The sequence below is a fragment of the Brachyhypopomus gauderio genome, chromosome 15, assembly GCF_052324685.1.
Source record: "Brachyhypopomus gauderio isolate BG-103 chromosome 15, BGAUD_0.2, whole genome shotgun sequence".
Lineage (NCBI taxonomy): Eukaryota > Metazoa > Chordata > Actinopteri > Gymnotiformes > Hypopomidae > Brachyhypopomus > Brachyhypopomus gauderio.
The window spans coordinates 13,825,583-13,853,126 of NC_135225.1; the positions used below are offsets into that span (position 1 = coordinate 13,825,583).

The 27,544-nt window shown below is 47.3% G+C and overlaps 2 protein-coding genes across 18 annotated transcripts in view; both read right to left on the bottom strand.

The window, feature by feature from the left end:
- kiaa1109 (KIAA1109 ortholog) overlaps window positions 1–25,465 on the bottom strand; it is a 39,804-nt gene extending 14,339 nt beyond the window's left edge. For 9 of the 15 annotated variants that reach the window (XM_076974185.1, XM_076974182.1, XM_076974184.1 and 6 more), the window contains exons 1-57: window positions 25,309–25,465; window positions 20,164–20,266; window positions 19,928–20,044; window positions 19,751–19,829; window positions 19,387–19,451; window positions 19,005–19,167; window positions 17,956–18,037; window positions 17,612–17,805; window positions 16,592–16,671; window positions 16,252–16,399; window positions 16,004–16,160; window positions 15,823–15,901; window positions 15,635–15,726; window positions 15,433–15,550; window positions 15,163–15,318; window positions 14,823–14,920; window positions 14,507–14,682; window positions 14,310–14,413; window positions 14,023–14,180; window positions 13,725–13,934; window positions 13,488–13,625; window positions 13,199–13,375; window positions 12,947–13,075; window positions 12,735–12,854; window positions 12,262–12,542; window positions 11,870–12,114; window positions 11,494–11,689; window positions 10,612–11,407; window positions 10,352–10,422; window positions 9,867–10,040; window positions 9,649–9,769; window positions 9,414–9,560; window positions 9,200–9,321; window positions 8,863–9,047; window positions 8,467–8,688; window positions 8,159–8,370; window positions 7,917–8,068; window positions 7,656–7,806; window positions 7,292–7,444; window positions 6,935–7,175; window positions 6,677–6,822; window positions 6,352–6,577; window positions 6,070–6,234; window positions 5,791–5,969; window positions 5,457–5,632; window positions 4,614–5,347; window positions 4,203–4,448; window positions 4,036–4,129; window positions 3,449–3,499; window positions 2,482–2,688; window positions 2,140–2,375; window positions 1,749–1,996; window positions 1,487–1,592; window positions 1,256–1,353; window positions 827–1,012; window positions 568–736; window positions 259–470 (exon numbers count right to left, since the gene is read on the bottom strand). In XM_076974185.1, coding sequence (XP_076830300.1) covers window positions 259–470; window positions 568–736; window positions 827–1,012; window positions 1,256–1,353; window positions 1,487–1,592; window positions 1,749–1,996; window positions 2,140–2,375; window positions 2,482–2,688; window positions 3,449–3,499; window positions 4,036–4,129; window positions 4,203–4,448; window positions 4,614–5,347; window positions 5,457–5,632; window positions 5,791–5,969; window positions 6,070–6,234; window positions 6,352–6,577; window positions 6,677–6,822; window positions 6,935–7,175; window positions 7,292–7,444; window positions 7,656–7,806; window positions 7,917–8,068; window positions 8,159–8,370; window positions 8,467–8,688; window positions 8,863–9,047; window positions 9,200–9,321; window positions 9,414–9,560; window positions 9,649–9,769; window positions 9,867–10,040; window positions 10,352–10,422; window positions 10,612–11,407; window positions 11,494–11,689; window positions 11,870–12,114; window positions 12,262–12,542; window positions 12,735–12,854; window positions 12,947–13,075; window positions 13,199–13,375; window positions 13,488–13,625; window positions 13,725–13,934; window positions 14,023–14,180; window positions 14,310–14,413; window positions 14,507–14,682; window positions 14,823–14,920; window positions 15,163–15,318; window positions 15,433–15,550; window positions 15,635–15,726; window positions 15,823–15,901; window positions 16,004–16,160; window positions 16,252–16,399; window positions 16,592–16,671; window positions 17,612–17,805; window positions 17,956–18,037; window positions 19,005–19,167; window positions 19,387–19,451; window positions 19,751–19,829; window positions 19,928–20,044; window positions 20,164–20,254 — 9,879 coding nt within the window. In that variant the 5' untranslated portion in view covers window positions 20,255–20,266; window positions 25,309–25,465. The remainder of the gene's footprint in view (window positions 1–258; window positions 471–567; window positions 737–826; window positions 1,013–1,255; window positions 1,354–1,486; window positions 1,593–1,748; window positions 1,997–2,139; window positions 2,376–2,481; window positions 2,689–3,448; window positions 3,500–4,035; window positions 4,130–4,202; window positions 4,449–4,613; window positions 5,348–5,456; window positions 5,633–5,790; window positions 5,970–6,069; window positions 6,235–6,351; window positions 6,578–6,676; window positions 6,823–6,934; window positions 7,176–7,291; window positions 7,445–7,655; window positions 7,807–7,916; window positions 8,069–8,158; window positions 8,371–8,466; window positions 8,689–8,862; window positions 9,048–9,199; window positions 9,322–9,413; window positions 9,561–9,648; window positions 9,770–9,866; window positions 10,041–10,351; window positions 10,423–10,611; window positions 11,408–11,493; window positions 11,690–11,869; window positions 12,115–12,261; window positions 12,543–12,734; window positions 12,855–12,946; window positions 13,076–13,198; window positions 13,376–13,487; window positions 13,626–13,724; window positions 13,935–14,022; window positions 14,181–14,309; window positions 14,414–14,506; window positions 14,683–14,822; window positions 14,921–15,162; window positions 15,319–15,432; window positions 15,551–15,634; window positions 15,727–15,822; window positions 15,902–16,003; window positions 16,161–16,251; window positions 16,400–16,591; window positions 16,672–17,611; window positions 17,806–17,955; window positions 18,038–19,004; window positions 19,168–19,386; window positions 19,452–19,750; window positions 19,830–19,927; window positions 20,045–20,163; window positions 20,267–25,308) is intronic. The other 6 variants (XM_076974188.1, XM_076974187.1, XM_076974186.1 and 3 more) reach the window with 2 other exon arrangements.
- A 259-nt stretch (window positions 25,466–25,724) lies between these two features.
- LOC143476162 (uncharacterized) overlaps window positions 25,725–27,544 on the bottom strand; it is a 37,642-nt gene continuing 35,822 nt past the window's right edge. The window contains exons 5-7 of one of the 3 annotated variants that reach the window (XM_076974190.1): window positions 26,912–27,011; window positions 26,447–26,709; window positions 25,725–26,279 (exon numbers count right to left, since the gene is read on the bottom strand). In XM_076974190.1, the coding sequence (XP_076830305.1) occupies window positions 26,151–26,279; window positions 26,447–26,709; window positions 26,912–27,011 (492 nt within the window). In that variant the 3' untranslated portion in view covers window positions 25,725–26,150. Of the gene's footprint in view, window positions 26,280–26,379; window positions 26,710–26,911; window positions 27,012–27,544 lie in introns of those variants that run through there. The other 2 variants (XR_013121235.1, XM_076974191.1) reach the window with 2 other exon arrangements.

The following is a 27,544-nucleotide window of genomic DNA, read 5'->3' on the forward strand; positions in this document are numbered from 1 at the left end:
TGCGGAGGGCGTGTGGAGGACGTGTGGAGGGCGTGTGGAGGGCGTGTGGAGGGCGTGTGGAGCGTGCGGAGGGCGTGTGGAGGGCGTGTGGAGCGTGCGGAGGGCGTGTGGAGCGTGCGGAGGGCGTGTGGGGAGCGTGGGGAGCATGTGTGGAGCGTGTGTGGAGCGTGTGGAGCGTGTGGAGGCCGTGTGTGGAGCGTGTGGAGCGCGCGGAGCGGGGCTCGTCGAACGGCTGCAGACGGGCGGTGCGCGGCTCACCTGGGAGGAGCCGGTGATGGGCAGACAGATGCCCAGGTCGTTGACGGTGAGCTGCAGGAAGAGCGTGCTGAAGGCCTGCACACTGCTCTGCTGGATCGCAGGCAGCTTGTCCACCACCTCTTTAGTGGCCATGTGGATGTCGGAGTTCAACGCCAGACGCTGCTCCTTCCAGTTATCATAAGCTGCCTTATAGTTCAGCCAGAAGAGAACAGCTGAAACACACACACACACACACACACACACACACAATTATAAACCTGCATATATTCCTGCACATTCGTTTACAGACTTCTCTAGTACAGTAATTACCTCTGTCAAATGCCACCGGCTGGGCAAATACAATAGGCCGGTTAAGTGTGATAAGGACCGCCTCTTTGTCAGAACAGCCACTGATTTCCTCCTGGAGAGCGTTTCGTAAACCAATCCGAGTGCGGAAATACGCGACCTGATGGAAATCTGACCCGGCCTCTTCGTAGACCTAACACGACGAACATCATCAGAAGAGCAGTGGGACGAGTGTGTGTGTGCGCTCAGCAGTGTGAGGCAGTGTGGGTGAGAGCATCAATACCTGGTGCTTCACTATTTGTCCCAGTGCAAGGTTCAGATCCACCTGACATTTCCCAAACAGCTTCAGGTAGCTGCTGCCTGTGGGCGTGGCCTTACACTGAATTCGATTGGACAATTCCAGCTCGATCAAACCAGTCTCAAAGCGCACGGCTCTCATAGAGGGAGTGGTGGCGGTCATCTGAATGCCCTACAATCAGATAGTCGTCATTAGTCCTGGTGATCAGGCACCATTCTGTCATCATTCATGACTAACCGCACTTCAACACTACATAATTACTATGTAATGTGGTAATTGTGTTTAATCACTGTGACCAAATAATTCAAACAATACTAAAAAAATAAAATGTGAGGACTGACTAACCATTCACAACAAGCCACAACAAAGTCATACTTTTCACAAAGGTTTATAAATCAGCTTTTAATATTCTACCTTAAACATGAGGTGGAGAGAGTAGAGCAGGATCTTAGGCTTATCTCCATCAGCAGACACGTCATACTCATTCCACAAGGGAATAGGCTGTTCTACCCCTACACACACACACACACACACACACACACACACACAGAAAGTGAACATGACAGTACATACACCAATACTCCACACCTGATATTTGATTCAATAACTGATTCATTGCAGCACTGCTAAAAATGGCTTGCTTACCCGACACCTTCTGGATGACCTCATTGACCTCCTTCATGAAGACCTTCTGGAGGAACACCAGGTGGTTGAGCAGGTCTGTGGTCAGACTGTGTTCAAACGACCCAATCTGAAGGTCAATGGATAAACTCAAGCTCAGTCACAATGCACAAAGTAAGACATGGTGCGTAAAACCACATGCGATGACCATGTGATCTACAAACAACTCTGGGAGACTGTAAGGTCACCGTGAGGTCACCCCGGCCTCCCAGCGTGGCTCGCTGACCTCGGCTAAGCAGCGCAGGTAGTTGCCCTGCAGGTAGCTGCCGTGTTTGGTGGGCATGTCGTCGGGGGCCCAGGCGGGGTCGCTGTGGCCCTCGTGCTCCTGGATGATGTACTCCCCGGACATGGTGACCGGCGGGAGGGTCAGGCTGGCAGAGGGAGGAGGCATGGCCGTCACGTCCACCGGCGACACCTTAGACTGGAAGCACAGCTTGTGATTGGGCAGTTCAAACGTGAACCTCGTCTGGGCCCCTGCGAACAACACGTAACATTGTAGCATCAGTTTAGCATAATTAATCAATCACACTCTACAGTACAACTACAGAATATCGCAACCCTAGTAGTAGCAGTCTAATAAAGCAGGAAACACACTAAAACAACAGAAGCGGCTGTACCAGTCATCCCATGGCTCTTCATTCTGCCCATCTTGTACTCTGCCTTGAGGGAGGGCAGCAGGGCGGCACCGATGGTCATCCCATCCAGCATGGCACTGAACTTCAGAACGATTGGCTTCTTCTCCAGTCCTTCAGGGAGCTGCGGAAACTCATTGGCTTCAACTGGAGTTTGATTGACACTGGAGGCCTTTTCAGGCGGCTGTGGGGTGGGAGTCTCTTCCCTGTTTGGTGGTGGGCTAAAAAATAAGTTGATGTCAGTCAGGATCTGGGGGAACTTTAGAATGTACAAAAGCATAAATGTGGGAGACAGAGAGTGTTCGGCTGGTTTCAGGTTCGACTCACGGACTGGAGGGCTGACGGATGAGGTCTGAGATCTGTTTGGAGAGCTGGTGGGAGCTGCGGACCATCATGCTGTGCAGTGTTGCAGGGTGTTGTGGGATGTTGATCATGATGGCGCCCACTTTAAACACAGCAGCATTATTGGTCTTCAGCCCACGCTGAGCACTGTATAAGGCCTGAGACTTGGCAATGTTACACTTCACCACCGTCCTAACACACACACACACACACACACACACACACACACACACACACACACACACACACACACACACACACACACAAAATCACTGAACCGTTTCTGGACCAATTCTAGGTTACAGCATGGAGACCCAGATGACTTCTGTGACTAAGAGTGCACTTATTTCCTTAAGTAAATGCTTGCTTGATTCAATGCACCTCAATGGCAGATCTGAGGTCTAAAGGCAGATACTCCAACACTGAAGACAGAAGGGTTGAGGAGCTACACCAGTGACGCCCCTCCACATTACACTGACCACAGGTCAGATGTACAGAGAACGCACAGAATCCATCAACAAGTACAACACACTACACAACAACAAACACCTAAAAGGTTCTCAAGTGGCAAACACAGCTCTCAAACACTGGTCATCTAGAATGACTAACCGTAATTTACAATACAGAAGAGCCCCCCCCCCCCATTGGCTCTTCTGTGTTGGTGTGTGAGAGACCATGCATTCAAGTTGAGAACTCCTACACTATACACAGACTACAGTGGTTGATCACAAAATGATCACGTTTAGTAGAACATAGAATGGAGTAAGAAAACGTCCAAATGTTTTTAAAAAGCCAGAAAGAAGCTCTTAATCTCAAAGTGTTTCAACAGCTACTTAGGATGGTCTTAAACAGCACTGGTCACAACAGTTGAGCTGATGCTCACAACCACGTCAGGAGAGGTTATAAAGAGGGTTATGGGAAGTAGGAAAGCATTAAAGGAGCATGAACATACAGAAACTCTTGCTTGGCTGTGCTGGTAGGGGAGGTAGGGAAATCCTCCAGTCTGCCAGCGAGAGAGAGAGAGAGGGAGAGAGAGGGAGAGAGGGAGAGAGAGAGAGAGAGAGAGAGAGAGAGAGAAAACGAATAAGAGAGAGAAGATATAGAGAGAGAGAGAAAGTGAGAGAAAGAGAGAAAGGGAATGAGAGAGAGAAAGAAAGGCAAAAAAGAAAAAGAGAGAAACAAACAGTGAGAGTGTGCAAAAGAGAGAGAACATGACAAAGAATACAGAAAAGAGAATGAAAAAGAAGTACAAGTTTTCTGTAAATCAAGAAGAGCCAATATGTCTTGTAGATAAATCTAATAAATAAATTAAAAGCGATATCAGGATATCAACTTAAACAACATAAAAATGCATTTAACATTATTTTCAATGCAAACATATTAGCAGCAGTAGTAGCAAAAATGTGATTAATAAGTTGTAAAATGTTTCACAGAAAATGTTTAAAAAAGGCTGGCAAATAAATATTGGTGGCCTGTTGGCGTTAAAGAGTTGTGTCATAGTGAGTGAGCTGTGTGTTGAGGCTGAACGCTCATACTGACTGGATGTCTGGAGAAATGCCCTCCAGAAGCACAACGTTCACACCGCCGATGTGTGCGGACGCGCATGTCTCAGTCATCTTCTGATGGAGAATATCTGCAGGGCGAGGAGATTTGTTAAGGCGCGGGGTGGGCGGGGGGTGTAGTGGGCGTGGGTTCATAGCACCTACCCTTCATTTTTTCTTTAAGTGTGAAGCTGCCATGTATTTTCTTTAGCTCCGCCTCCATGGTCAATCCTCCGATGTCTGCCTCCAAGTGTGTACGGTTCACCATACCCACTCCGAACACGATCAGCGTGACATGCTGAGGTTCAGAGCTGACCAAGCTCCGCCTACGCCCCGGTCGGCTTGGCGGAGACTCCACCTCCGACTCGAACGCCAACCGGCACGAAGGCTCCGCAGGGCTCCTCCCTCCTTCTGCAAAGAGACCAACCAAAACAACTTCAACTTCCAACTCCTCAAAACACGGAGGTTGGGCAATCCGTTGGAAGGTGTAAGCGGCGTCGGCAGGGCCCCGCCCACCTGACGACGGCACCCCGCCCACCTGACGGCGCCCCGCCCACCTGACGGCGCCCCGCCCACCTGACGGCGCGTGGTCCTGGGTCTTCTCCAGGATGCCCGTGGGGTCCGAGATCAGCGAGTAGAAGTTGAGCAGCTTGTACATGTTCTGCCAGCACTCGGCCGACGGCTCGCTCTGCTCCGACACCGTGATGGAGTCCGAGTCGTCCATCGGTATGGCCACGTGGTCGGCCACGTCGCGCGAGCCTTTGCGCGACGCCTTGGACGTGCGTCTCTCCGTCCTGCCCAGCGAGCTCCGTCCCCGCGGCTCTCGGTTCCGCGGAAGCGTGTCGGTGGCCGCGCCCACCGCGCCCACCGCGCCCACCGCCCGCTTGCTCTTCTGCACGGCCAGGCGAGACACGCCGTTCAGGCTCCCGCGGGAGCTGCGGCTGAAGTCGGAGGAGCGGAACTCGCGGTAGGGGCGGCCCTTGAAGGTGGGGGTGGGCGAGGTGGAGCCGGCGGTGTAGCGGTTCAGCTTGATGTCCGTCTGCGTGGCCTTGATGTCGTCGATCATGGTGCTGAACTGGTGGATGAGGCGCACCAGCGCCATGTCCACGTGCTGGCGGATGGCCTGGCAGGCCAGCGTGAAGTGGCAGTGCACGCTGGCCTGGGGCCGCCGGCTCAGCTCGTGGAAGGAGAGCGCGCTGGCCGACGGGGCCGAGGACATGCACTTCTCCATCACCACCGCGTTCACGCTGAACGTCTCGATCATCAGCGCCGGCTTGAACTCCAGCGGCGGGAGGTTCACCGTGCCCTGCCTGTGACACACACACACACACACACACACACACACACACACTATGATGCACTGCAACACTGTGTCTTACACAGTATGCCAACACTGACATAAAGAGAGAGGTGTGCTACCTGCGCACTCTTTTGTTTTTCCGTTCTTTGCTGGTGTCCGAGTCCACGATGTCAGCCCGCAGACAGTCCAGAGTCCCGCTGAAGGACAGGTGCTCCCCGAAATACATCTTATAGCTTAGTGGAGGTGCGTCCTGAGGCTGGATCCCAGTGTGACTCAACAGAGGCTTAAACACCACCTACACACACACACACACACACACACACACACACACACACACACACACACACACACACACACACACACACACACACACACACACACACAGTTAAAGTCATGACAGCTCTGTGATGGTGTTAAGTGTGTGTGTGTGTGTGTGTGTGTGTACACACACACCTGTGCATCAGCTAGTTGTACAGCTGCAGGGCAGAGGTTGGTCTCGTCCTGCTCCAGCAGGTCTTCCTGGCTGGTGCTGTGCTGAGAGTGTGAGTGTTGTGAGTGTGTGTCCAGCGTGTTCTGATCACTGGACAGAACTGTGTTGAAGTCAGACGCTGACGGAATGGTTGGGAGGACACCTATAGAGGGGCAACACATCCTTCATCATCATCATCATCATCAGTGGACAGACCCTCCCCCTCCCCAAAGCCAGGACCTCCCACATGCATGTCCACACACCTCCAGTCTGTAGGCTGTTGTGCTGGGAGCGGTTGAGAGGAGACTCCTGCACATTGCCCCCTGAGCGGTTTCCCACGGCGATGGACATCCAGTTGTAGAAGCTGACGGAGCTGGGCTCAGTTAGTAGAGGGTGCTCAGTCAGCACATCTGTGCCCAGGCTGTTACCTGGGCAAAACACACGCGAGATTCATTAGAGCACCTGTACTGCAACAGTATGGTGACATAGATGTTTTATTTGCATTATTGAACAGAACCAGCTGCCATCTGAAGTTGGGCGTGTACCTGTGCGTGTCAGAGAGCTGCTCTTGGCTGCCACTGGCTCACTGGTGCGAGGGGGCGAGGCTTCCAGCAGATTATGAAGGCTTGGGAAGCTTCCCGTCAGGTAGCTTAGCAATGACTCTTTGCGCGGGCTATGATTGGACTGCAGCCCTGTCCGACTCACGTGAGCTGGCGAATCAGCTGCCGTGTCTCCGCTTGTGTAACTAAGAGACTGGTACGGATGGGAGCCCTGAAAGCAAAAACAAGACTTACAAGACCACGCCACAAAACAAAAACAGAACAACAGAACAAAAACAGAAAACTAAACCATTTTAAATTCATGACATACCTTAATCCTAAGACCAGACTCATTGTGCGTGTGAGATTTAGAGAGTTTCCTCATGATCTCAGCACCACTCACAGGAGCGGAGTTTCCGGTGGGGGCGGGTCGACTGCTCACACCCTCCAATAGCATCGTGTGTTCACTAACAGTGCCTAAACAGAGCACAACACGCCGACAAACATGGAATATAGAACACAAAATAAAACAGCACAAATGCGACCGCTACAGCGCACACGTACAGTGATTACTGCGCACACGCGTTACCTGCATCAAACTCAAACTCCACTCCATCAGCACTGGTGTCACTCTGAAGGGCAGCTCCACTGTCCACACAGACAGCGGGGTCCAGATCCGTGGGGGCGGGCTCTTTGGGTTTTGGCAGCTGATTGGGTCGTAGCAGGCCAACTGCCTTAAAAGCTTGGGTGACCACAATGAACTTCATCCACTGTCGGGCCAGAGCGACCAAACCTTTTTTCAGCGTGACTAAGGCAGGAAGGCCGTCATTCTGATCAACAAGAGAGGAAGAGTTCAAATGTGTACAACACATTTCACACACACACACGCGTGCACACACACACACACACACACACACACACACACACACGCAGTATGAATTCTTACCATAGTGGCCTCCTCTATAATACTGTAGTCTGCTTGCTGTAGGTAGCGATGTAATATATTGCACAGTAAACAGGACGGGTTCTCGTGAAGGTACCGGGCCCGCTTGGTCACTCGGTTATACTTGCTCCGCAAAGGGATGTGAACGGTCTTTTTCTGTCACGATAAAGTGCACAACCACACCAGACCAATGTGAGCAGCTCAGCGCTAGAAGAACTGAACATGTACTCATATCCATTCACTTTATTATCCTACCAGGGGAAATCTCTCCTTGGACAACCCAAAACTACATGGCAAAACCCGCCAGCAGACGGCAAACAACTGATCCATAACATTAAAGACACTGGTTGACGTGAGAGGTTCTGACCTCCAGGGCCTCGGTCATGATGCAGCCCATGACGGCACACACACGCAGGGTGGCCTCCACCTCCAGTTTCTGCAGTGAGGATTTCAGCTGGTCGATGGGCACTAGCCAGGCACCAACAGCAGGGGTCGCTGTGCTCAGCAGATTCAGCTGCCTGTTAAAGAACAAAAACGAAAAAAATAATGGGTGACTTCACTGTATGACCATCAGTGTAAGGTCACTATTCGACTGTAACGTCACGACGGTGATGGAACAGGTCCGTACCTGGACATGGCCTGTGTTTGCGAGCGTATGTTAGTCGGAGCAGCGAAACTGAACCAGATCTCCTTTATGGTGAGCTTCATACTGCTGGAGTCAGGGGGAGGGGGCAGCAAGGGGAGGTCCTTCTTCAGGTCGTCAGACTCCACCCCTTCATCCTGCACAGAGCAGCATTCCAGCACGGCCCGTGAGAAAGGCTTCTGCAGCGGACGCCTGGCTAGATCTGCTCGAAGGTCACGCATCAGTACCTGCTCGTCAGAGTCCGAGTTGTTGTTGGGCTCGGAGGTGGGACTGTTCGCATCGTTGGGCAGGTTGTCGTCAGATACGTCTGTGCTGTAGCCGCTTCCTGTCTGAGAGCCACTGGAGCCGTTTGATTTGGAAACGCCGCCCCCAACACCAGCGTCATCGCCACTCATCACTCCGAACGCGCTGTAGAGCACCGCCCCCGACTGCCGACCCCCTGGGAGAAGGAGATGATGCGTAAAGCCGCACGCACACGCACGTCTACAACGCAGCTCGGCACCAATGTAATCGCATTCATGGTCACGGGCGATACCTTTTACTGTAAGGTTCTCAATCCCACACTCAAACATGATCCAGCCCCATTTCTCCGGGCTCGCCCCAGACCGGGAGGGGTCAGAGGCGTGGTCTGCCATGTGGTCCGTGTTGATTGGACCACCCGTCTCATCCACCAAGACGAAGTCGTCCGTCTCCTCGAGGCTGAAGAGAACCTTGGACTTCTCGAACGGAATGGCAGTTATAGCACTCGCACCAAGATCTGCAAACGCAGCCAACCCCAAACACCCTGCGGTCAGACCTCATCAGGCTACCAGCATGTTAACCACGTGAACCGCCGCAGGAGGACGGATAGACCGTGCAGGAGAGTGTGTGTGTGTGTGTGTGTGTGTGTGTGTGTGTGTGTGTGTGTGTGTGTGTGTGTGTGTGTGTGCACCTGAGGAGTCCAAGCCACGCAGCTGGCTGTGTATGCGATGGACGTTGAGTCTGGCGGCGATCTCTTTGCCTTTCTCCACGCCGGCGTTGGAGCGCAAGGAGCCGCTGGACTGAGGAGCCATCTTGGAGGCGGACGAGAACTTCTCCAGCACTGCAGACGTCTTCTCCGTGTCCTCCACTATACCCCTGCACATTACGCCCCGGGGAACACACACCCGCGTTAAACCCCGCGCACCTTAACGGGGGCTTTCTCCTCACACACGGTACCCATCCATCACTATCTTATCAGAGACAGAAGGAGAAGAAGGTGGAGCACGGATCAGCCTGTTTATTCACACCTGTTCATTCGGAGCTGCGTCGCAATTCGGTCAAAGCAGAAGGCCACAAGTGAGACGTGCGTGATGCTCTTATTAGAGGGAGAGCCCTCTTCTACTGAGGCCTGCAGCACACAAAGATTCACCTGCACACACACACACACACACACACACACACGTCAGTGTCAGTCAGCAGATTTTCGACGTCTCCCAGAAGCAGAGACACACAGACACACACCTTTGGAACGGTGACATTAGCTTGCAGGCCCTTTATTTTCACGTTGTCTGGTTTGATTGACAGGTCGGTCTGTCCGTGAGGCGTGTTCATGGACGCTGGAACGTTGCCCTCAGTCTTGGAGATCTTATGCTCTGGCTTTCCAGCACTCTGCAAGATACAAACGTTGTCGAACAATTATAACCGATGTCTTCGGAACACGCTGCATTTTCCACAGTGTGTCCGGTGTGTCACTCACAGCCTCGGTCACGGTGGACTTGCTGATCTGGTATGCCTCGTTCAGCACTTTGCCGTGCAGATCGTCCAGGATGGAGGACGGATGGCGCATGCTGGCGAAGTGCACCATGGACTTGATGTACCTGCAGAGCAACACGACCACGCTGACTTTCAAGTCCACTTTCAAGTCCACGTTCAAGTGCGCTCATAATCCCACAGGTTTGTAATGGGAGTACTGGCCTGTCCAGCGCTTCTACCACCAGCGGTGTGAGCACCACGTTGACCGCTCCCTTCACCTCCACGATAGCGGTGGTCCTGGTCTGGGCCAGAGGCTGATCCATGGTCCAGTCTTCTGTGGTCGTGTCCTCATCTGTATTCTCCATAGCTCGCTTGTCCAGGGGGGTGTACGGAGTGCTGGACACCAGGAAATGGAACCAGTGGGTCAGTAAATACTAAATAAACACATGTGCACACCAACACGTATGTAAAAACTAAATAAACACATGCACACAAACACATGAGTAAATAAACACATGTGCAAACACACACATCGGTAAATACTAAATACACACATGTGCACAGACACGCATGTCAGTAAATACCAAGCAAACATGTGCATACGCACACATCAGTAAATAAACATGCTCAGTTAAATCACTGCTGGAGGATACAGTAGCGAGATTTCTACACAGTCATCAATGTTGTAGCAAACCATGCAACTTCACCTGCTTAAATCTCCCATGAGCTGAACTCCTCTGTCCAACAGCGAGCTAGCAGAGAGACCTGCTTTCACAATCTGCAGAATATCACAGAAGATATTTCAATACATAATAAGACTTTTTTAATGGTTAAACTGAGCTCTAGAAATCAAACACACACACACACACACACACACACACACACACACACACACACACACACACACACACACACACACACACACACACACACACACACACACACACACACACACACACACACACACCTTAAAGGCAGGAATGGACAACTGATCAAAAGACACAGAGCTTTCTTCACTAGTGGGAGTGTCGAGGTCCAGGGGGCGGTGCAGAGATGACTTGGATGTTCTTTTATTGGTTGGCTGCTTGACGGACCAGTTTGACACGTGATAACGTGCAAGATAACTATGGTAACAAGCCATGAGGTGGGGTTGGGTTGTTAATAATCCAGGCTCAGCTCTCTCTGTGTCCAAGGAGCCCTCTTCCTCCAACCCAAGTGCAGAGACGAACGATGCCTGGGAGGCGTGGCTAGGCAGCTGAGGTAGGCGGGGCTCTGCGAGTGACAGCGGCCCTTCTACACTGTGATATATTGATGTGCGGCTGTGTTCGATATGGGGCTGTCCCTGCTGTCTCCGTCTCCGTTTCCTTCCTGGGTAGGTGCCTGGGCCCTCGTCACTGCTGATTGGTTCAAAGTCCTCGTTGGCACTGAAGTAAGCCTCACTGTCGGCGACGGACATGGAGGAGTCCACCGAGCGGTACTGATGGAACGTGCTAGAATCTGCCGAAGGGGTGAAAGGGAAAGAGCTGTAGCTGCGGCGCTGTCGTGGCGAGTCTAGAACATTCTCATCGCTACGGGACACTTCACTGCTAAACTGCACACCAGCAGGGGGCGGGGCTTTTTCTGCAAAAACAGCAGCCGATAGGCTCTTGGTGCTACCAAGGCGGGCCGAATGAACAGAAGACTGGCGCTTAAGAGGCGAGCGGAGAGGGGAACGCATCGACGGACATTCAGGGCCCGGTCCATCAGTGGTGACGCTCATTAACCTGTTCACACACACATACATATAAATGTAACACTCAAGCAGCATGGTAATGTGAAGTTTAAACTGATACACGTGTATACGTCTCACTCGGCACAGGGGGAGGGGCTTTCTCGCTCGCTGGCCAGCAGTGGTAGGGCAGCACTGGAAGATGAGTTTTCTTCAGAGGAAGAGGCGGAGCTGTGAGATCGTTGAGGCACCTGTAGACTCAGGTGCTGGCCACGCCTCTCCACGTCAGCAGCAGGAGCTGGAGAACAGGTATCCCTGCGCACGCCCACGGCTTTAGCTGCAATTAATCAGGCACATTTAACCAACATGCACATCATATACATCAAAAACTGAAAACAAAGCAACAAAACTGAAAGCCAGAGAAAAGCACCTAAATAAGGCAGCTGTGTGAGCCAACTTAAGTCCACTTAAATGACAAAATAAACTACTTAAATACAGAGTAAAGTATTTAACATACTGTCAGGGAGTTTGGGTTGTTCTTTAGTGACTATCCACTCCCCAGGTTGCAGCAGTGATTGGCCATAGCTCATGTCACTCTCGCCGCTGCCACTTGAGAAGGCGGAGCTTGACGAGGGTGTGATTTCTTCCAAACGGAAAAAGTCCAAACCAGCATTTGAGCCTCCGAAAAAACGGCATCCACCCAAACATCCACAACGGTTCCTGCTCCGCTTGTACTTCTCCTCCGGCCACAGGAACCACAGCCTGACGCACGTATGAGAGAGCAAGTGAACGCAAGTGTCATTAGATCAGAATGTGTGTTCCACAGTGGTGGTTTACAACTTGGCTGTGTGACAAAGCCTGGCAAATGTGTCTGGAAGGTACCTGCTCTTGGTCCTCCTGCCCACTCACCTCTTGGTCTGCATGTCATGGAGCTCCAGGAACTGCCTCTGCACCACGTGTTTGGCCGGATGGTCAGCAGCCAACGCCACATCGGCGGTGATGAGGCTGAAGGTCACCGAGCCGGCCTCCAGCCAATTGGATCGTCGCAGGAGGGGAAGAGGCATTCCTTGCCTTGCCACTTCCTGCTGTTCGATGAACTGAGCAACGACAACGTCCTGCAGGGCGGCGCTGATGCCCTCACCTACTGCCGCCGTGTGCAGGTTACAGTTGGCCAGCCTCAGTGCTCCTGTCTGAGGAGGGGACACGCACATATACACATTCTAATACTTAACAAAGGTCTAATACTTAACAAAGGTCTAATACTTAACAAAGGTCTAATACTTAACAAAGGTCCCTTCTATATCCCTTGGTATTGCCATAAAACAGCTCGATGAGAGACTGCTGCATAGTTCAGTCAGCTATCCGACGCGGTAGACATTCACCTTAATGTTGGCCGCACAGCCGTGTTCCACGATGAACACCTGGGCTCCGTCCACCGACAGCCGAGTCATCGTGTACTTCAGATCTTCAGACGTCCGGCAATGTCCCGGCAAGGCTGCGTACTGCACGCACAATTAGCACGCTTCAGTTCACACGGTTCACTTTCTGGCAACATAATGGGACTCGCGTGCGGTCACGAGCGAAAAGGCTCCACCTTGGCCTCGCAGACTCTCTGGTCCACCCCGTGCTGGCAGGTGGCCGAGGGCTTAGGTTTCTCCAGCTGGAACTCCCGGGACACCACATGAAACACGAACGTCTCGCCCCACTCCAGCAGGGAGGCGCACTGAAACACCAGCACAAGCGTCATCAGCCATCATCTCTTCCCCTTCGTCCCCAGACCGATTCGCCCGATTCCGCAGGCAGCAGTTGGGTCTGGAGGGTCCAACAGTCACACCGGGGCCCCCACCTGCGGCACGGTGACCTTGCCCGTGAGATTGCCGGCCTGCACGTCGATGAGCCAAGCGTATTCCAGCGTGTCGCTTCCCGCCCGTAGTCCTTCGGCCGAGAACATGGCGTGGGCTCGCATCTGCAGGCCCGATAGACTCAGGTGACCGTCCCGCAACACCCCGTCAGCAGCAGGACGCTGCAGTCAGGAAAAGCAGCAAGCACGACAGGACACAAAAGAGTTATACAAAGGTTCCCGTGCGGCCCGAGCTGATAGGACATCCATCATAGCAAAGCTACATGAAGACCACCTGGTAGTTATCGCTGACGAACAAGTGGAGAGGAGAGAGGACCAGCTGGAGCAAGGTCTCCTTGTAGCCCTTCTTCATCTCAAAGCACAGGCGCTCCAGATACCCAGCAGGACCTTCTGGACTGTCACTGCTACAATGCTGTCATGCAAAGGCAAACATTCGTTAGCAAGAACACGGGGGTGCAAAGGGTTGTGCCACCAGACGGATGGTCAGAGCTGCTGTGTGCGTTTCACCCACCGTAGGCAGGCGCCCGTGGACCTTGTGAACGTTGACGAGCACGGTGATGTCCCAGGGGCGTAGGGAGAGAGGGTGGGGCGTGTCCTTGTGGTTGACCTCTTCCAAGCCCACGCCAGTCCAGCCAGACGAAGAGGAACATGAACTCAGGACAGGGCTGGACAGAGACTCCTCAAAGTCGGTGTACATGTCATCCTCGCCAAAGTAATTCTCCTGCAAAACCCAGAGTCGTAGTGAACCGAAGTGCCTCGTTGTAAACGGAGACTAAATTAGATTTTCCATCAATTGGATGATGTCATACTTTGATAGCCAGCAGTGCTCTCAGCAGGGGCCCATAAAGGATGACATGGGAGTCGGGGCTGAGCTCCATCTCCACATGCAGCCGGTCTGGTGGTAGCAGGCTGGGGTCGGTCGGCGCCCGAGGTGGAGGAGGAGCTGCGTGCTCCTCCATCCCACACACTACAGACAAGGAGAGGCAGACACTTATATTACGGTCTGTGCAGTACTATTGTTTTCATACACTGAACTGGCACCATAATATGCAGATGCACAATTTATTTTGAATATGCAACACATTATATAACTCACAGGAGTGCTTAAGCTGCTCAGATTTCTGAGGGTAGATGGGATGCCAGGTGTAGTCTACAATAAGCAGAAAGTTTGGCACACTCCAGCAGTCCACCCATCCAGCCCTGCGCGCAAAGCAACATTCGTGAACATTCACCATCAGAGGATCCAAATCAGAAAGGGAAGAGAAGAATAAAACAGAGACAACGCCTTCATACTCGGCATGGGTCATGTTTCTCCAGCGAGCTTTGCCGATCTTGGGAGGGGCACCCTGTGGCTCGGTTTGCATGTCTGGAGGGGACTTGCTGTGCTGATAGTCCTTGGCCAGGGTGAGCAGAGGGTAGCGGCTGGGGTGGCAGTCGGGTAAACACAGCCGCATGTCTGTGTCTTCAGCCTGCGAGAAGACGACGGTGGACAGTGGGCACCAAGTCAGCGGTCAGAGAATAAAAAGCAGTGGCGTGTGAAGGCGTGTGAAGTTCCCCTTGGCCAGCAAAGCATGGCGGCGCAGCCACAAATGAGTGCGTGTCTACTCACTCTCAAACTGAAACGTGTGTTACAGGTGGCAGGAACAAACTCATTAAAGGGTAAAGTGAAGTCAATGTTCAGGGTTTCTCCACAGGCAGCGAGATACACTGGAGAGATTAAAGAAGTGGACTCAGGAGGGTGTTTGGGAAGACCTTTGGAAATCACAGCATTTGAGCATTGTGAGCGACCACAGGAATCATCCTAACATTGCTACTCACTAGAAACTTGTTAGGATGTTAGTTTTTTATGCTTATAGAAACTTGCTCAACTCTCTTAATTCTTTTTGTTAATCTTAAAGCGTTATTTTATATCACAGTTATACATCAACTGTGTTATTAAACGTCCTCACCATTCTCCTGCTGTTTGGTGGAACAGTCAATCCAGTTGTGCTGGTTGGCAGCCCATATCATCTCAAACTGGTGCAGGAGTATTTTGAACGTCCAGGTGTATGGAACAAAGGAGTAGATGTCTGGCTCACCGTCGCTGGCCCAGTCCTGGATCAGATCTACACACAACGACATGGAACCACACAAAGACGGCACGTGTGACGAGGCGGTGGAGGCGGAGCCAGGCGCACGTGAGCTGCGCAGCTGCAGGTCAGGTACTCGAGTGCGTTTACCTGTGAAGAAATTCTTCTGCGCGTAGATGAAGTGGTAAGTGGCTTTGTACACCTCAATCTCACACTGCCAGGACTGAGGCATGTTCCACACACGTGGGTAACTGGCAATCACATGGAACTGAACAGGAGACAAAACAGTCAACACACCACCCAAACACCCACCCATGGATCCCGCTTAGAGCTCACAGCAACGTGAACTCACAGCCAGCATCTCGGTCTCCAGCAGGGTCCTGTACTGCATACTGCTGGTGGTGTCCACGTGCAGTAACTGGCCTTTAACAGTGGGGGAGTAACCTGGGAATGTGACCGAGAGACAGGAGGATGAAATCAAACAGTCTGAAAAATCGATCTCAAAGTCTTACAGTACTTTATCATCGCAGACCCACGTACCATTTTCCCCTATAGTCATTGGAATGTTGACCTCCAAATACGATCCGGCACCAACGTTCACATGAATGGCATTTGTCTCCTGTGAGAATGAAGAGGATGGATTGGTGTGCTTTGAGCTACACTGAAACACGAGTGAGTAGTGATCATTTCAGTGAGGGACAGAAAGAGGTAGGGTGTATACCCTGTTCTTGGTAAACAGCAGGTCTATTGTAGCATCTGCTATGATGTTCATCCGGAGCTCGAACGCCAGGATTTGTCTGGGCTTCCCCGGCATGGGAACGTCACTCACTTTCATTGGCTGAAAGTCTGCAGGCAGGAAAAATTTCCACAGGCTATCCCTGCAAAGACACAATCAGCAAATCAGGAAACACCGTGATGGAACCTTGTGTTTGTCTACAAGTGTACTTGTGTTTGTGTGTCTACACACACCTCTGCCTGTCCGCCCATGGCCCGTAGTTGAAGTCTGTTCCTTTCCCACACACTATGTCCAAGCCCCAGCATGGAGGCAGATCCTGCAGCTTGGTGCCCTCGGAACAGCCTTCTGCATCTCCGTTCTCCAGCTCCTCTGGGACCAGACCTACACACACACACACACACACACACACAGCAGATCAGCAGCAGTAACCCTCACTGACCCTCCTTCTGACTGTCCAACAGAAGCTTTGCCATGCAGCACTGCCAGTGTAAACGTTCACTCGCTGTGTGCAGAAGTGTGTGGAATTACCAACTGAAGAATGAATAGATAAAAACATCACACACACACACAAACCTGGCTCATCCTGGTAATAGTAAATGTCTACATCATTCGACTGCATGACGACAAACCCTTCTCCCATGAGTCTAGGCGGCCTAAAATAAAATCAAGAAATAAGTAATTGTAACAAGTATCTATTATTAAGTATTATATTATTTTAGGCCATACATAATTTATACACATATATAGTAAAAATTCATTTAACCCCTAATACAGTGTAATTAATTTCATTTACACAAAATGTGTCAATCCTTTATTTCTTTCATCACACTTAATTATGGACAATTAATATCAAGGGAAATGTAAGGCTGAGGAGGGAAAGATAGATTTGTGGTCACAGTGGTTTATTCACCTGGACATGACCCTGTTAAGACAGCTAACACAGTCACTGAAACTCCCCCATGCTTGTGATCGCATTGCTGTTTGTGCGTTGGTTTTGAGCCTTACTATATCACTGGTTTACTATCAGACATTTTTAATGTTACAATGTGCTTCCTGGGTCCTGAAAGTCCATGTAAAATTAAGAGACTGCAGAGAACAAGTTTAAAACCCTTTGATGCACCAGTGACACATTTAAAGGCTGCCCAAAGTTTTTGTGTACTTTCACTTCCTCCCACAGAACAAGTTTACATGCCTCTCCTTTTTTAATTGAATGTCTAAGTATTTAAATGCAGACTAAACATTCAGATGCTACTGTGCTGAACTACTCACACAAGACTCAAAGGATCAAAACTGAAATAAATAAAAATGCCCTATCAAATATCCAGTTATACACCTTTACATTAAACTTGAATTCAAACATAATCCTAGTGATCACAATAGAACATTACCGCACCTGTGTAATCACAGTTCAAACGTAATCCTAGTGATCACAATAGAACATTACCGCACCTGTGTAATCACAGTTCAAACGTAATCCTAGTGATCACAATAGAACATTACCACACCTGTGGGTGAAACACACACTAAACACCTCTACCCTGCTGAGGCATGTATACGATCAGGGCGTCGGAGAGGTGGACAGGTGAAACGTACTCGTCGCTCTGAAGTCCAAGGAAGCGAGGACTAGGCACCAGCATGACACGCACGTTCTCCAGAGAACCCTTCACTATGTGCATGAACTGGTCCAGGTGGCTGCTGGGAGGCTTGGTGGTGTAGGTCAGGAAGGCGTCGTCAAAGCTCATGCACAGAGTCTGGGGAAGGTGGTTATTGCCGAACGCCACCCGACCCTGAAAGAGAAGATAGAGAAGGGGACGCACAGAGGGGAGTGGGGGAGGGGTTTACAGAGAAGCAGGCAGCTTAGTGGGTTTGAGGGGTCGAGGGACATGGGCTCTACATGCAAATGAGCTGCAATAGCATTGACTGGTCTCTGTACTCACTGTGCTGATGTTGACTTTTATGACAGGAATGAGAGACCTCCAGGATGAAGACGGGTCCTGAGATTCAGCTACGATGTGAACACTTCATGCACAAAAGAACGCAAAAAATTCATTTATTTAAAGACAGTAGTGATGCATGACTGATAAAGCATACATTCACAAAATGTATGTACAACTGAAAAATAATTATCCAAAGCAGAGGAAACACCCTTCCACAGAGTGATCAGGGTTTGTGTGCATTATGTCAATACACATATATGCACTATAGACATTGTGTACACTTTGGGGTATATAGAAGACACTAGGCTTGTCCCGATCCGATATTTGGATTGGATCGGCCGCCGATATTTGCACAAAATGCGTATCCGTATCGGATCGGCAGGCACGAGAAAATGCCAATCCAGACTGCTGATCCAGTTTTTTTTTTTTTTTTTTTAATAGTCCAATCCGGGTTTTCCAGCACACCCATTTAGATAATCCATTCCAGTTTTTGCTGTGTTTTTGCCAGTGAGAGTAAACTCTGGTCCAGCACACCTTCAGCACGCGAGCATAGCATCTCCCCAATTTAGCTCAGTGGCATCTCCTAACCATTAAGTCGGCCATGTAAATTTGAAGTTATCCGTAAAAATGTCAGTTGTGTGGGATTATTTTACCTTAAAGGATGACAAAGATGAAGAGGTAGAGTGCAACATATGGCACAGTAAAGTCAAGCGTGGTGTTAAAGCTGTAAGAACTTTTAATACAACCAATCTAATCAAGCATTTAGTGAAATACCACCATAAACAACACGAAGAGTTTCTAAAGAAAACAGAAGACTTTAATTCTATATGAAATGCTCGTTTTTGTAAAAAAAAAAAAAAAAAAGAATCTCCCCATCATGCTCGGACTGCAGGCAGGGCAAACAGGAACTGAAGGGAGTGTGTAGATGGGGATGGAGCAGCAAAGTGTGGAGGAGATTGGGGAGTAGAAGACATTTTGCTTTTAAATAGTTTACAATATTTGCACTGATTTTTTTTTTACGCTTTGGTTTACACTTGGGTTGGGTTTACCTGTCTGTCTCCTCACGGCCCTTCTCCTCATCATGTCCAGGTGGGATGAGGGTCGGCTCCAAGCCAAATGTCTCCTGAAGCCGTGCATAAAGATCTGTGCGGTTGTATACGTGGAACTCAAAGCCGTTAACAGTGATGTACACCCTCGTCTCTGCCTTTGGGTCTGCAGGGACAAACAATCTCATCACTGATCACAAATCTATATAATTTAATTACATACATAGACTCATAATACAGCATGTATTACACTGGAAAAAACACCAACTCAAAACAAATGATTACCAGACAAATTTAGAAACAGAAACCTAGAATTAGTTTTCAGATAAGAATGTGAAATACACTGGAAATTACTCAAAAATGACAATTTTGGTTTTACCCTTACCATGCTGTTTCTGTTTAGGGTTATACATCTTCCACCATCGAAATATAAGGAAACCATCTTGAATTCTAGGAAAAAGTATTTGGTTGTGTGGTCAGTGAACAGTATATATTTGTCTGAAGATTCTTCTAGAACTATACTGATATTAGAGATGTTCAGCAGGAATATGAAAGCACAATTCAAAAAACTTAGGATGTCTCAGGCGTGTTTAAGTTCTTTCAAGGAAGAAAATAAGTCAGATCAATGGCCAATAGACTACATAACCAAACAGAGCAGCAGTGATAGCCAAGCCGATGCAGGTTAGAGTCTAAACGGTGTGCTGCAAAGACAGAATGAATGATTACGACGGTCTGTTGGCCAGCCATACCTGATTGACATGTCCTCGTTGATGTAGTAGACATCTCGGAACATGACCTTCCCGGAGAGCACAGAAAAGGAAAACGAACCTGCAAGTAGAAATGCTACACTAAACACACTACACGCAAAACAGCACAAACCAGGACCTCGCTCAGACAGGCATGCACTCATATTAGCATTTACTGACCAATGTGAAAATATCCATTTTTGTACACTTTGTTGATAATGACCGTCAGGATGAGTCCGATGTTACGGGAATTGTAGTATGTTAAGTATATAATCCATCCACAGGACAGAATAGTGGCTGTGACAAACAAAACATAGATAGAAATGGTTAAGCAGCTATTTCAATTGTGAACTTGAAAATGAAAATCTACTGGGCACAAACGCCAAAACTAACAATAACAATAAAGGCCGTCTTACCCACAAGCAACCACACCAAGTTGGAATTATGTTTGATGAGGTAAGTATCCAACTCATTGAAACTAGGAACTATACTGTTGTTGACGTCCATGGTTAGACCCCACTACAGATAAAATACACAACAATTAGCAATACAACACATTCCCAATAACTTGTAATCCTCCATACAAGATAATAAATACATTAATCTGTATTTAATATAGCCTAACCAATAAATACCAATAACCAATAAATTAAATTATTCTAAAACAATACTGGATGGCAGTCACAATCTGTGACTGTAATCACATGAGTTCATGGGCCTATTATGGACAGGCCTGTTGATACATTTATAGTGGAATACTATAGTACGAAAAGGTAGGTGAAAAAGTTCTTGGTGTCAGTGTAATCCTCTCAGACATGACAGAAGTATAAAATGTAAGGGTCCAGAGGCTGGAAGCCATCACTACAAGTCTGCCTTAGATCAACATTACACCAAAAGCACGAAAGGCCTGAAGACTGTGGCAAAAAAGCTTCCACATAATTCATTTTTATGGTCACTTGGTTAGACACATTGCAGCGTTAACGCTATACGATCTCAGACATGCCAGTACGAAAACCCAGTGTTGTCAGCTCGAGGCGGAAACAAGAAGTATTACGCCAGCCGCATTGCTAGACTTCTCTTGCTGGCATAGTTTAGGAGAAAACGAAACAAACATCCAGATGCTTCGAGTGACATCATTCTACGTTTCTTTAATCATGATTAGGGAGACTGACCATGGAGATAAAAACCAATACAGTCAAATTTAAGCACAATTCAACTGCATGTTAATGTACAGTGAAGTCCACAAGTACTCGAGTGACCATTTGTGTTGTTTTGTCCCTGCACTCCAGCACACTGTGTTCCAAACAATGGAAATCACATAAAAGACTCCATGCTCAAAATCTATATCAGATAACCATTCAACCCAAACAATTAAAGTGAGATCAGTGAGATCACTACACTATGCTTTCGATCTGTAGGCCTCAAGAACAGAATGTTTACAACCTTGCTACAAGTTCATGAAACACCTGCAGAGCTGAGACAAAGTCTTACTGATATATATATATATATATATATATATATACACACACACTATATAAACTTTACATTATATATAAACACAGTGGACCTGGTTTTATTATCTTAATTGATAGTGACTGATGATGGGAAAATGAACGCTGAACTGTAAAGAAACAGTTTAACTGATCCAGCTCAACTCTTTAAAGGTTGTAAAATGAAGCTGCACCTTGGGGCAGTGCACTGACCCCAGACTTCCTTAGCAAGTTTGGGCACGAATAGAGGCTTCTTGTTTACTACATCATTGACTCATCTGGAATATCACCATGAATTTCCTTTACTGAAGACCAAGAACAATTAAAAATATAGCCGCAAGCGGTGATAGGCGGGTTCACACACAAATAGGCATTTTGGCCTCAATAAGCAAAAGGAAACCCAAAAAGGTCCTTTAGACCTAAAAGTGAAAAGAAGCTGTTTGGGTTTGGCCAGTGTGTGCTCTACAGATAGTGTGTGATGACATCTGCATGTGTCAGAAAGGGAGACACAGAAATAGCACATCTGGCTAGGGCTGCATCTATGTGAACAATATAGGAAGGCCTGCATGTGTCTATACATGATTGGGCCTGTATATTACCGACAGAGAGAGATTGAGGGAGCCAGAGACTATGTTTTGTTAATTCACTCCTTGCACACCTAGCACGCCTAACATGACTGCCCGTGTATTCAAAGTATGAATGTAGTCTGCAATGCCTGCCATAACATGACTGACATGACTGACATAACTGATATGACTGGCATGACTGAAATGACATCACTGGCATGACGAACAAAAGTAAAATGACTGATATGACTGACATAACTGGCATGACTGTAATGATTTGATGATTTGAATGACATGACTTATATGACTGACATGACTGATATGACTGGACTGAAATGATTGGCATGACATGACTGACATGACTGGCATGAGTGATCTAGGTAGCCAGAGCAATGTTTACTTAGGGCACAGAGATGGGAGGGGGAATGTGGGTGAGAGTGTGAGAGAGACTGAGTGTGTGAAGTTTCAGCCTGCGTGCGTGTGAGAAGGAGAAGGTGACAGAGGGACTTTACATGCATTTTTATGCATTGTATATAATACTGCACTGTAGAGCCATACGATAACCGATTTAGATGAAACTTGACAAATTTGTTCAGGATGGGATTCTGAATGGGCTTGTGCATTTTGGTCAGAATTGGATAAAATATGAAAAAGCTTCAAGAATATGAATATTATATGTATCGATGCTGTCCATTAAAAAATATTTAGCAGGTGTAAGTGTCCTAAAATCCAAAATCTTTGGATTGTTTTTTGATTTCACACTCTGTAGAGTATTATAAGACTTTGCTTGTCATGATAGTATGAAAATCCTAGGAGGAGTATGTAAAGTGATTAATTCAAACTATTATTAACTGTAAATAAACTGTGCATTTTTTAATAGGACATGTAATGGGAAAGTTGTTCGCACTACTGCAAGGAATCAAAAGAGTCCAATTGCATGTTCCCAAGTGGAATTATGTGGGGGATATACTTGCTTTTTTTGCAATAGCACCCCCCAGTGGCCAATCGACACCCGGCTGGATTATGTCATAGGGGGCATGCACTTGCCCACACCCAAAAGGTTTTGTGCAGATTGACCAATGGTAAGCCTGTCAAACGCGTGCCGATCACTGATTGGCCGATAACGTCAGCCATTTTGGAAGTATGGCGTGTCTGCTTTAGGACCTGGTTCCCAGAGGCCCATAGATGATGTCTGCCAAGTTTCATGTGGATTGGCCAATCTGAGTGCATGGGGCAAATTTTTGCATGTTATAGCACCCCCTAGCAGGTGAGGTATGGCACCCTCTGCGAGCTGCCCCAGACCCTCACAGGGATGTGATTAAAAGCGCAATATTTCGAATCATTTCGAGTATATGTATAAATATTTAACTTAAGTTTAACGTGCTGGGAAATATTGGTACAAGCGCTTGAATTGAACCCTGCAAACATGACTTTGTTCATTGCGCTGAGGTGCGGCGCGCGCGAAGTTACAAAATTCGAGAGGTGCACGACCTCGCGTGCGCCGCGCTTCAGCACGATGAACAAAGTCATGTTTGCAGGGTTCATACACCTTGTGGAATTCAAACACTTGTATGTCACTTTCAAGGTCCATTTCAATATTTCCCAGCACAAGCAAAGACACTTTGTCAGACGTTCAAAAGACGTCCACTGAAAAGCCAGAATGAAAGTTTTAGCGACGTCTTTTTTAAACGTCTATTACTGCCGTTCAGTTGCAGTTTTTGCACGTCCTGACATCCAATAAAGGTCCTAGTCAGACGTTCAGATAGAAAACTCATCATAGACGTTCATGTTAAGTTAAAAGGTTAAGGTCCTAGTCACAATGTCAGATTTTGAACCAGTTTTGAACGTCCACCAGACATGCAAAAATGGGTCTGGACTGACCGACGTGATACAGACTTGATTTTAACGTCTTTCTGACGTCGCATGTTTGTTGGGATTAGTTAAATATTTATACATATACTCGAAATTATTCGCTTTTTTATCACATTATTTAATGGTTGTTTATTTTCAAAACGCCCAATCGTAACGTCTTCACGTTCTCATGTTTCATCCTGGAATAACAAGATGCTCGTATTTGTTAACGTAATACAAAAGAACTGTTCAGTCAGACAGATATTTGTTGTGAAATGAAGTTACAATTTCAAGCATTTTCAAACACAAAGCAACATTCATTTGTTTGTTTATAAAAAAAAATAAAAAGGCTTTAAAATGGAAATTAGCACCGTATCTGACTTTGGTATCGAAAATGGTATCGAATTTCAATTTTTTTTTAAGTATCGTATCGAAGTTGTAATTCTTAGTATCGTGACAAGCCTAGTCTGCTATAGCGCCACCATCAGGCCAATTTGGGTCCCTATATGGGAATCTGGTCCTTGGAGTTAACTGAACCTTTTTGCCAAGTTTGGGGTTTCTAGGCATTACGGTCTAGGCTGCACAACATGTTTTAGGTCAAAAAATGGGAAAAAGAATAAGAAGAAGAAAGAAAAATCCTAACAATTACAATAGGGTTCCCACACTATGTGTGTGAACCCTAATAAAAATAAAAAAGCAAAAAAGCCTCTGGACTGACAAATCCCTTAATTTTGCACTATTTACATAGAGCATTACATTTGCGACATGGGCGAACAATCTAGGCTAGAAAAAACGATCTGGATTAAATCTTTGCCCATGTCGGAGCATATGGACTAGGCAGAACGGTTTCTTTCTTCGTGCTTGATATACAGGAACCCTACCAGCTTGTCTAAAATTACACAAAATTAAAATAATCACAAAGACTTGGAAACAGCTTCATGAGCATTGAAGAAAGCATTATGTAGTGATGTTGGTGTGTTTACAATAATCTCACGGTAACATCCCAAGGATGATCATCATCGCACAGCCGCAAATAAAAACACAACTCATCAAGTTACAATAATGATGTCAGAAGCAAATAACATGCGGGTTTAGCTGCGAAATGAACACTGAAAATACGGGCTAGACTATACACTTCTCACTAGTAGATCTGAATTTAATCAGATTTCCAGCTACCTAGGGAGCTAGTTACCATAGCTAAGCAGCTTCCTACATTACACACCACAACTAAAACACAAAACCTCAGTGTTGAAGGCTGAGGGGACTTTAGTGAGTGTCAAAGCCGGACTGGACACACAGCCTTCACTCTGTGCTGCCGTATCAAACACCAGCAGCGGCGCTTGTGCTGCTTTTGTTGACGTGACTGCGAGGGCAAAACCCCAAAGGTTCAAGAATAAACGTTCAGCCAACCCAATAACGTCTGCCCAGTTAAATATCCTCGACAATCCGCTAGACTTTCTCTTGACATTTACATGGGAATCATGTCTTTAAAAGAATACACGTATTCAGGTTCGGTGTGGGCGCAGTGTGGGTCCCTCTGCCACTTAGCTAGGCAGCTAGGTGTGAAGCTAATGGCTGTCAGACTGGGCCTCTATTTCTCAACAGGCATACTTTGAGGGCTCGTTTTAATAAAACAGATCAATATTAAGTCTACCTTGCGTTGCAGAGCGTGGAACTACATGTCACGTTGCAATAATATCTCCGAGTGGGTCCTTTTCTTATGTTGCCATCAGCTGAGGGAGCCCACATCTCCGAGCAGACAGGACTACTCTTCCGGACCGTTCACACAGACGCAGTTACACTTTTCCTGCTTTCAGGTCACGTGCATAATTTAGCCAATGGGATGCGTAGTTGGTAACGCGAGGCAAAACAGTACCAGCCGTACGAGCATTTCGGCTTTAGCGAAGTTTTTCACCCACATTCTTTTGCGATAAAACGTGGTGAATGGAAAACCCACTTATGGTAGGAAGTGGTGTGATTCTTGTTCTTTGTACTCTTAATTTGCATAGAAAGTAAGCAAAAGACTTTATTCATATTGTGAAAATGCAGTGCTATAATGGACTCCAGGACCCAAGTCAAGTTATAAACACCATCACTTAAGCATTTAAATAAGCATTTGGCTGCCAAGCATAATTAATCCTTTCCCCCATTGTGCGGGATTATTAATGAGAACTTAATGTGTAAGCCGGTTTACTGCTTACCACATTGTCTTTTCAGTCCTATTTCATTGACACACTCCACAAGTACAGCTGAAAATTAGAATGTCACCTGAGCATACAAATACAGAGACTGAACATTTAAACAATAAACAAAACAAAGTGAAAAAACCTATGAGATCATGGAACTAAATTAACTGAAACAAATACTAACATCCTGAAACACTTTTTAAAACACATTCATTTCAAGCACAGGATTTGCACATGGACAAAGCAATGCAATGACACTTAAGGTATGCATTTGCTCAGTGTCTCATTGCATTTACAATTCTTTCTCAGCCTAAGAGAAATTTTTATATTTGTTCTTCTTCTTCTTCTCTTTTCCAGAATCTAAAAACAGTGCTCCTGCCAATACTGCCAGTCCAACCACTCCAACAGCAATACCACCTGCAATCATAGCTTCTTGTACCTACGACAAAACATAGGAAAACATAGCACAAACATTAATGTGCCTTATAATGTAGTTGGGATTAATTCAAACTGTTATCTTTGCTGCAACATTACTTCACTATGCAAATACACTGTACATCCAATTATTATAATAATGCAGAACAAATCAGATCACCGGCTGCCTACCTGACGTGATGTTGGCTTTCCATATCTTAACTCTGTGACAAAATGCTCACAGTTCCTCCTGACGACGCTGTAGGTAATCTTCTTACCTACGAGGCTGTGAGCTTCCTTGAGAATCTGAGAAATGTCACGGGGCTTATATTTATTGTCCAAAAAGTTGTTGATTTTATAACGATCTTTCTCCACAACTTCTGAAAGCTTCTCCTTCTTCACGACACCCGTGTCACAAAAGACCATCATCACACTGCTGGCTCTAGCATACTCAGCTAATGGACAAAAGAAGGAATCTTTTACATTTGTGATCCCAAATTTGTTAAAATGATCCAGGGGTGAGAGATCAGTGGGAGAACAGGAACTGTGACAAAATATTTATGCAATATTTCTACCTTTTTAGCTACCTGTATTGTTTGGAATAAATAAATGTGTCACACAAGTCAGCATAATCTTTTCTTGACTTTGTTTACTTACATGGTGGTGCAAGATGAATGACATATCCGTCACCCACATATATGGCCCAGTGTTGGTACACTGGACGAAAGATTTCTATAAGATCACCAACTTTTGGTTCCTGTAAGAAGTGATCAAACAAGGCAATGAGTAGATTCACATCTTTGTATTAAATGCAAAAGCACAAGACTCTGCATAGACCACCCTGAAACACAGACTACAGATTGAGGATTCCTCCAATTAAATTGCAATTATGGTGCATCACTGCATTTTGTTCTTGCCTCCAAGTGAGACCTGAACCCTGTTTGCAAAGGACTTACAATGAAATACAAGTTTTTGTAGTTTCCATGACAATGATCCTTCCCATCACTACAAAAAATGAACCAGCAAACAACCTTTTAACAAAAGTACCTTTTGTATTGATCATACCTACACATTTTGTCTTATTTAGTATTTTAGACAGTTTAATATTTTATACTAAGGATGCACAAAGAACCTAATTTCTGTATTTGTTGAAACAGTAACATTTCTATTCTAACAAAAGCGCGTTCACGTTATTAAATGGGGTAAGGATTGGAAGACAGCCAGAGCAGACGTGTCCTACACGCAAGGTCCCCTCGTCTCCCCCTCACGTCAAATGTATCTTAAAAAAAG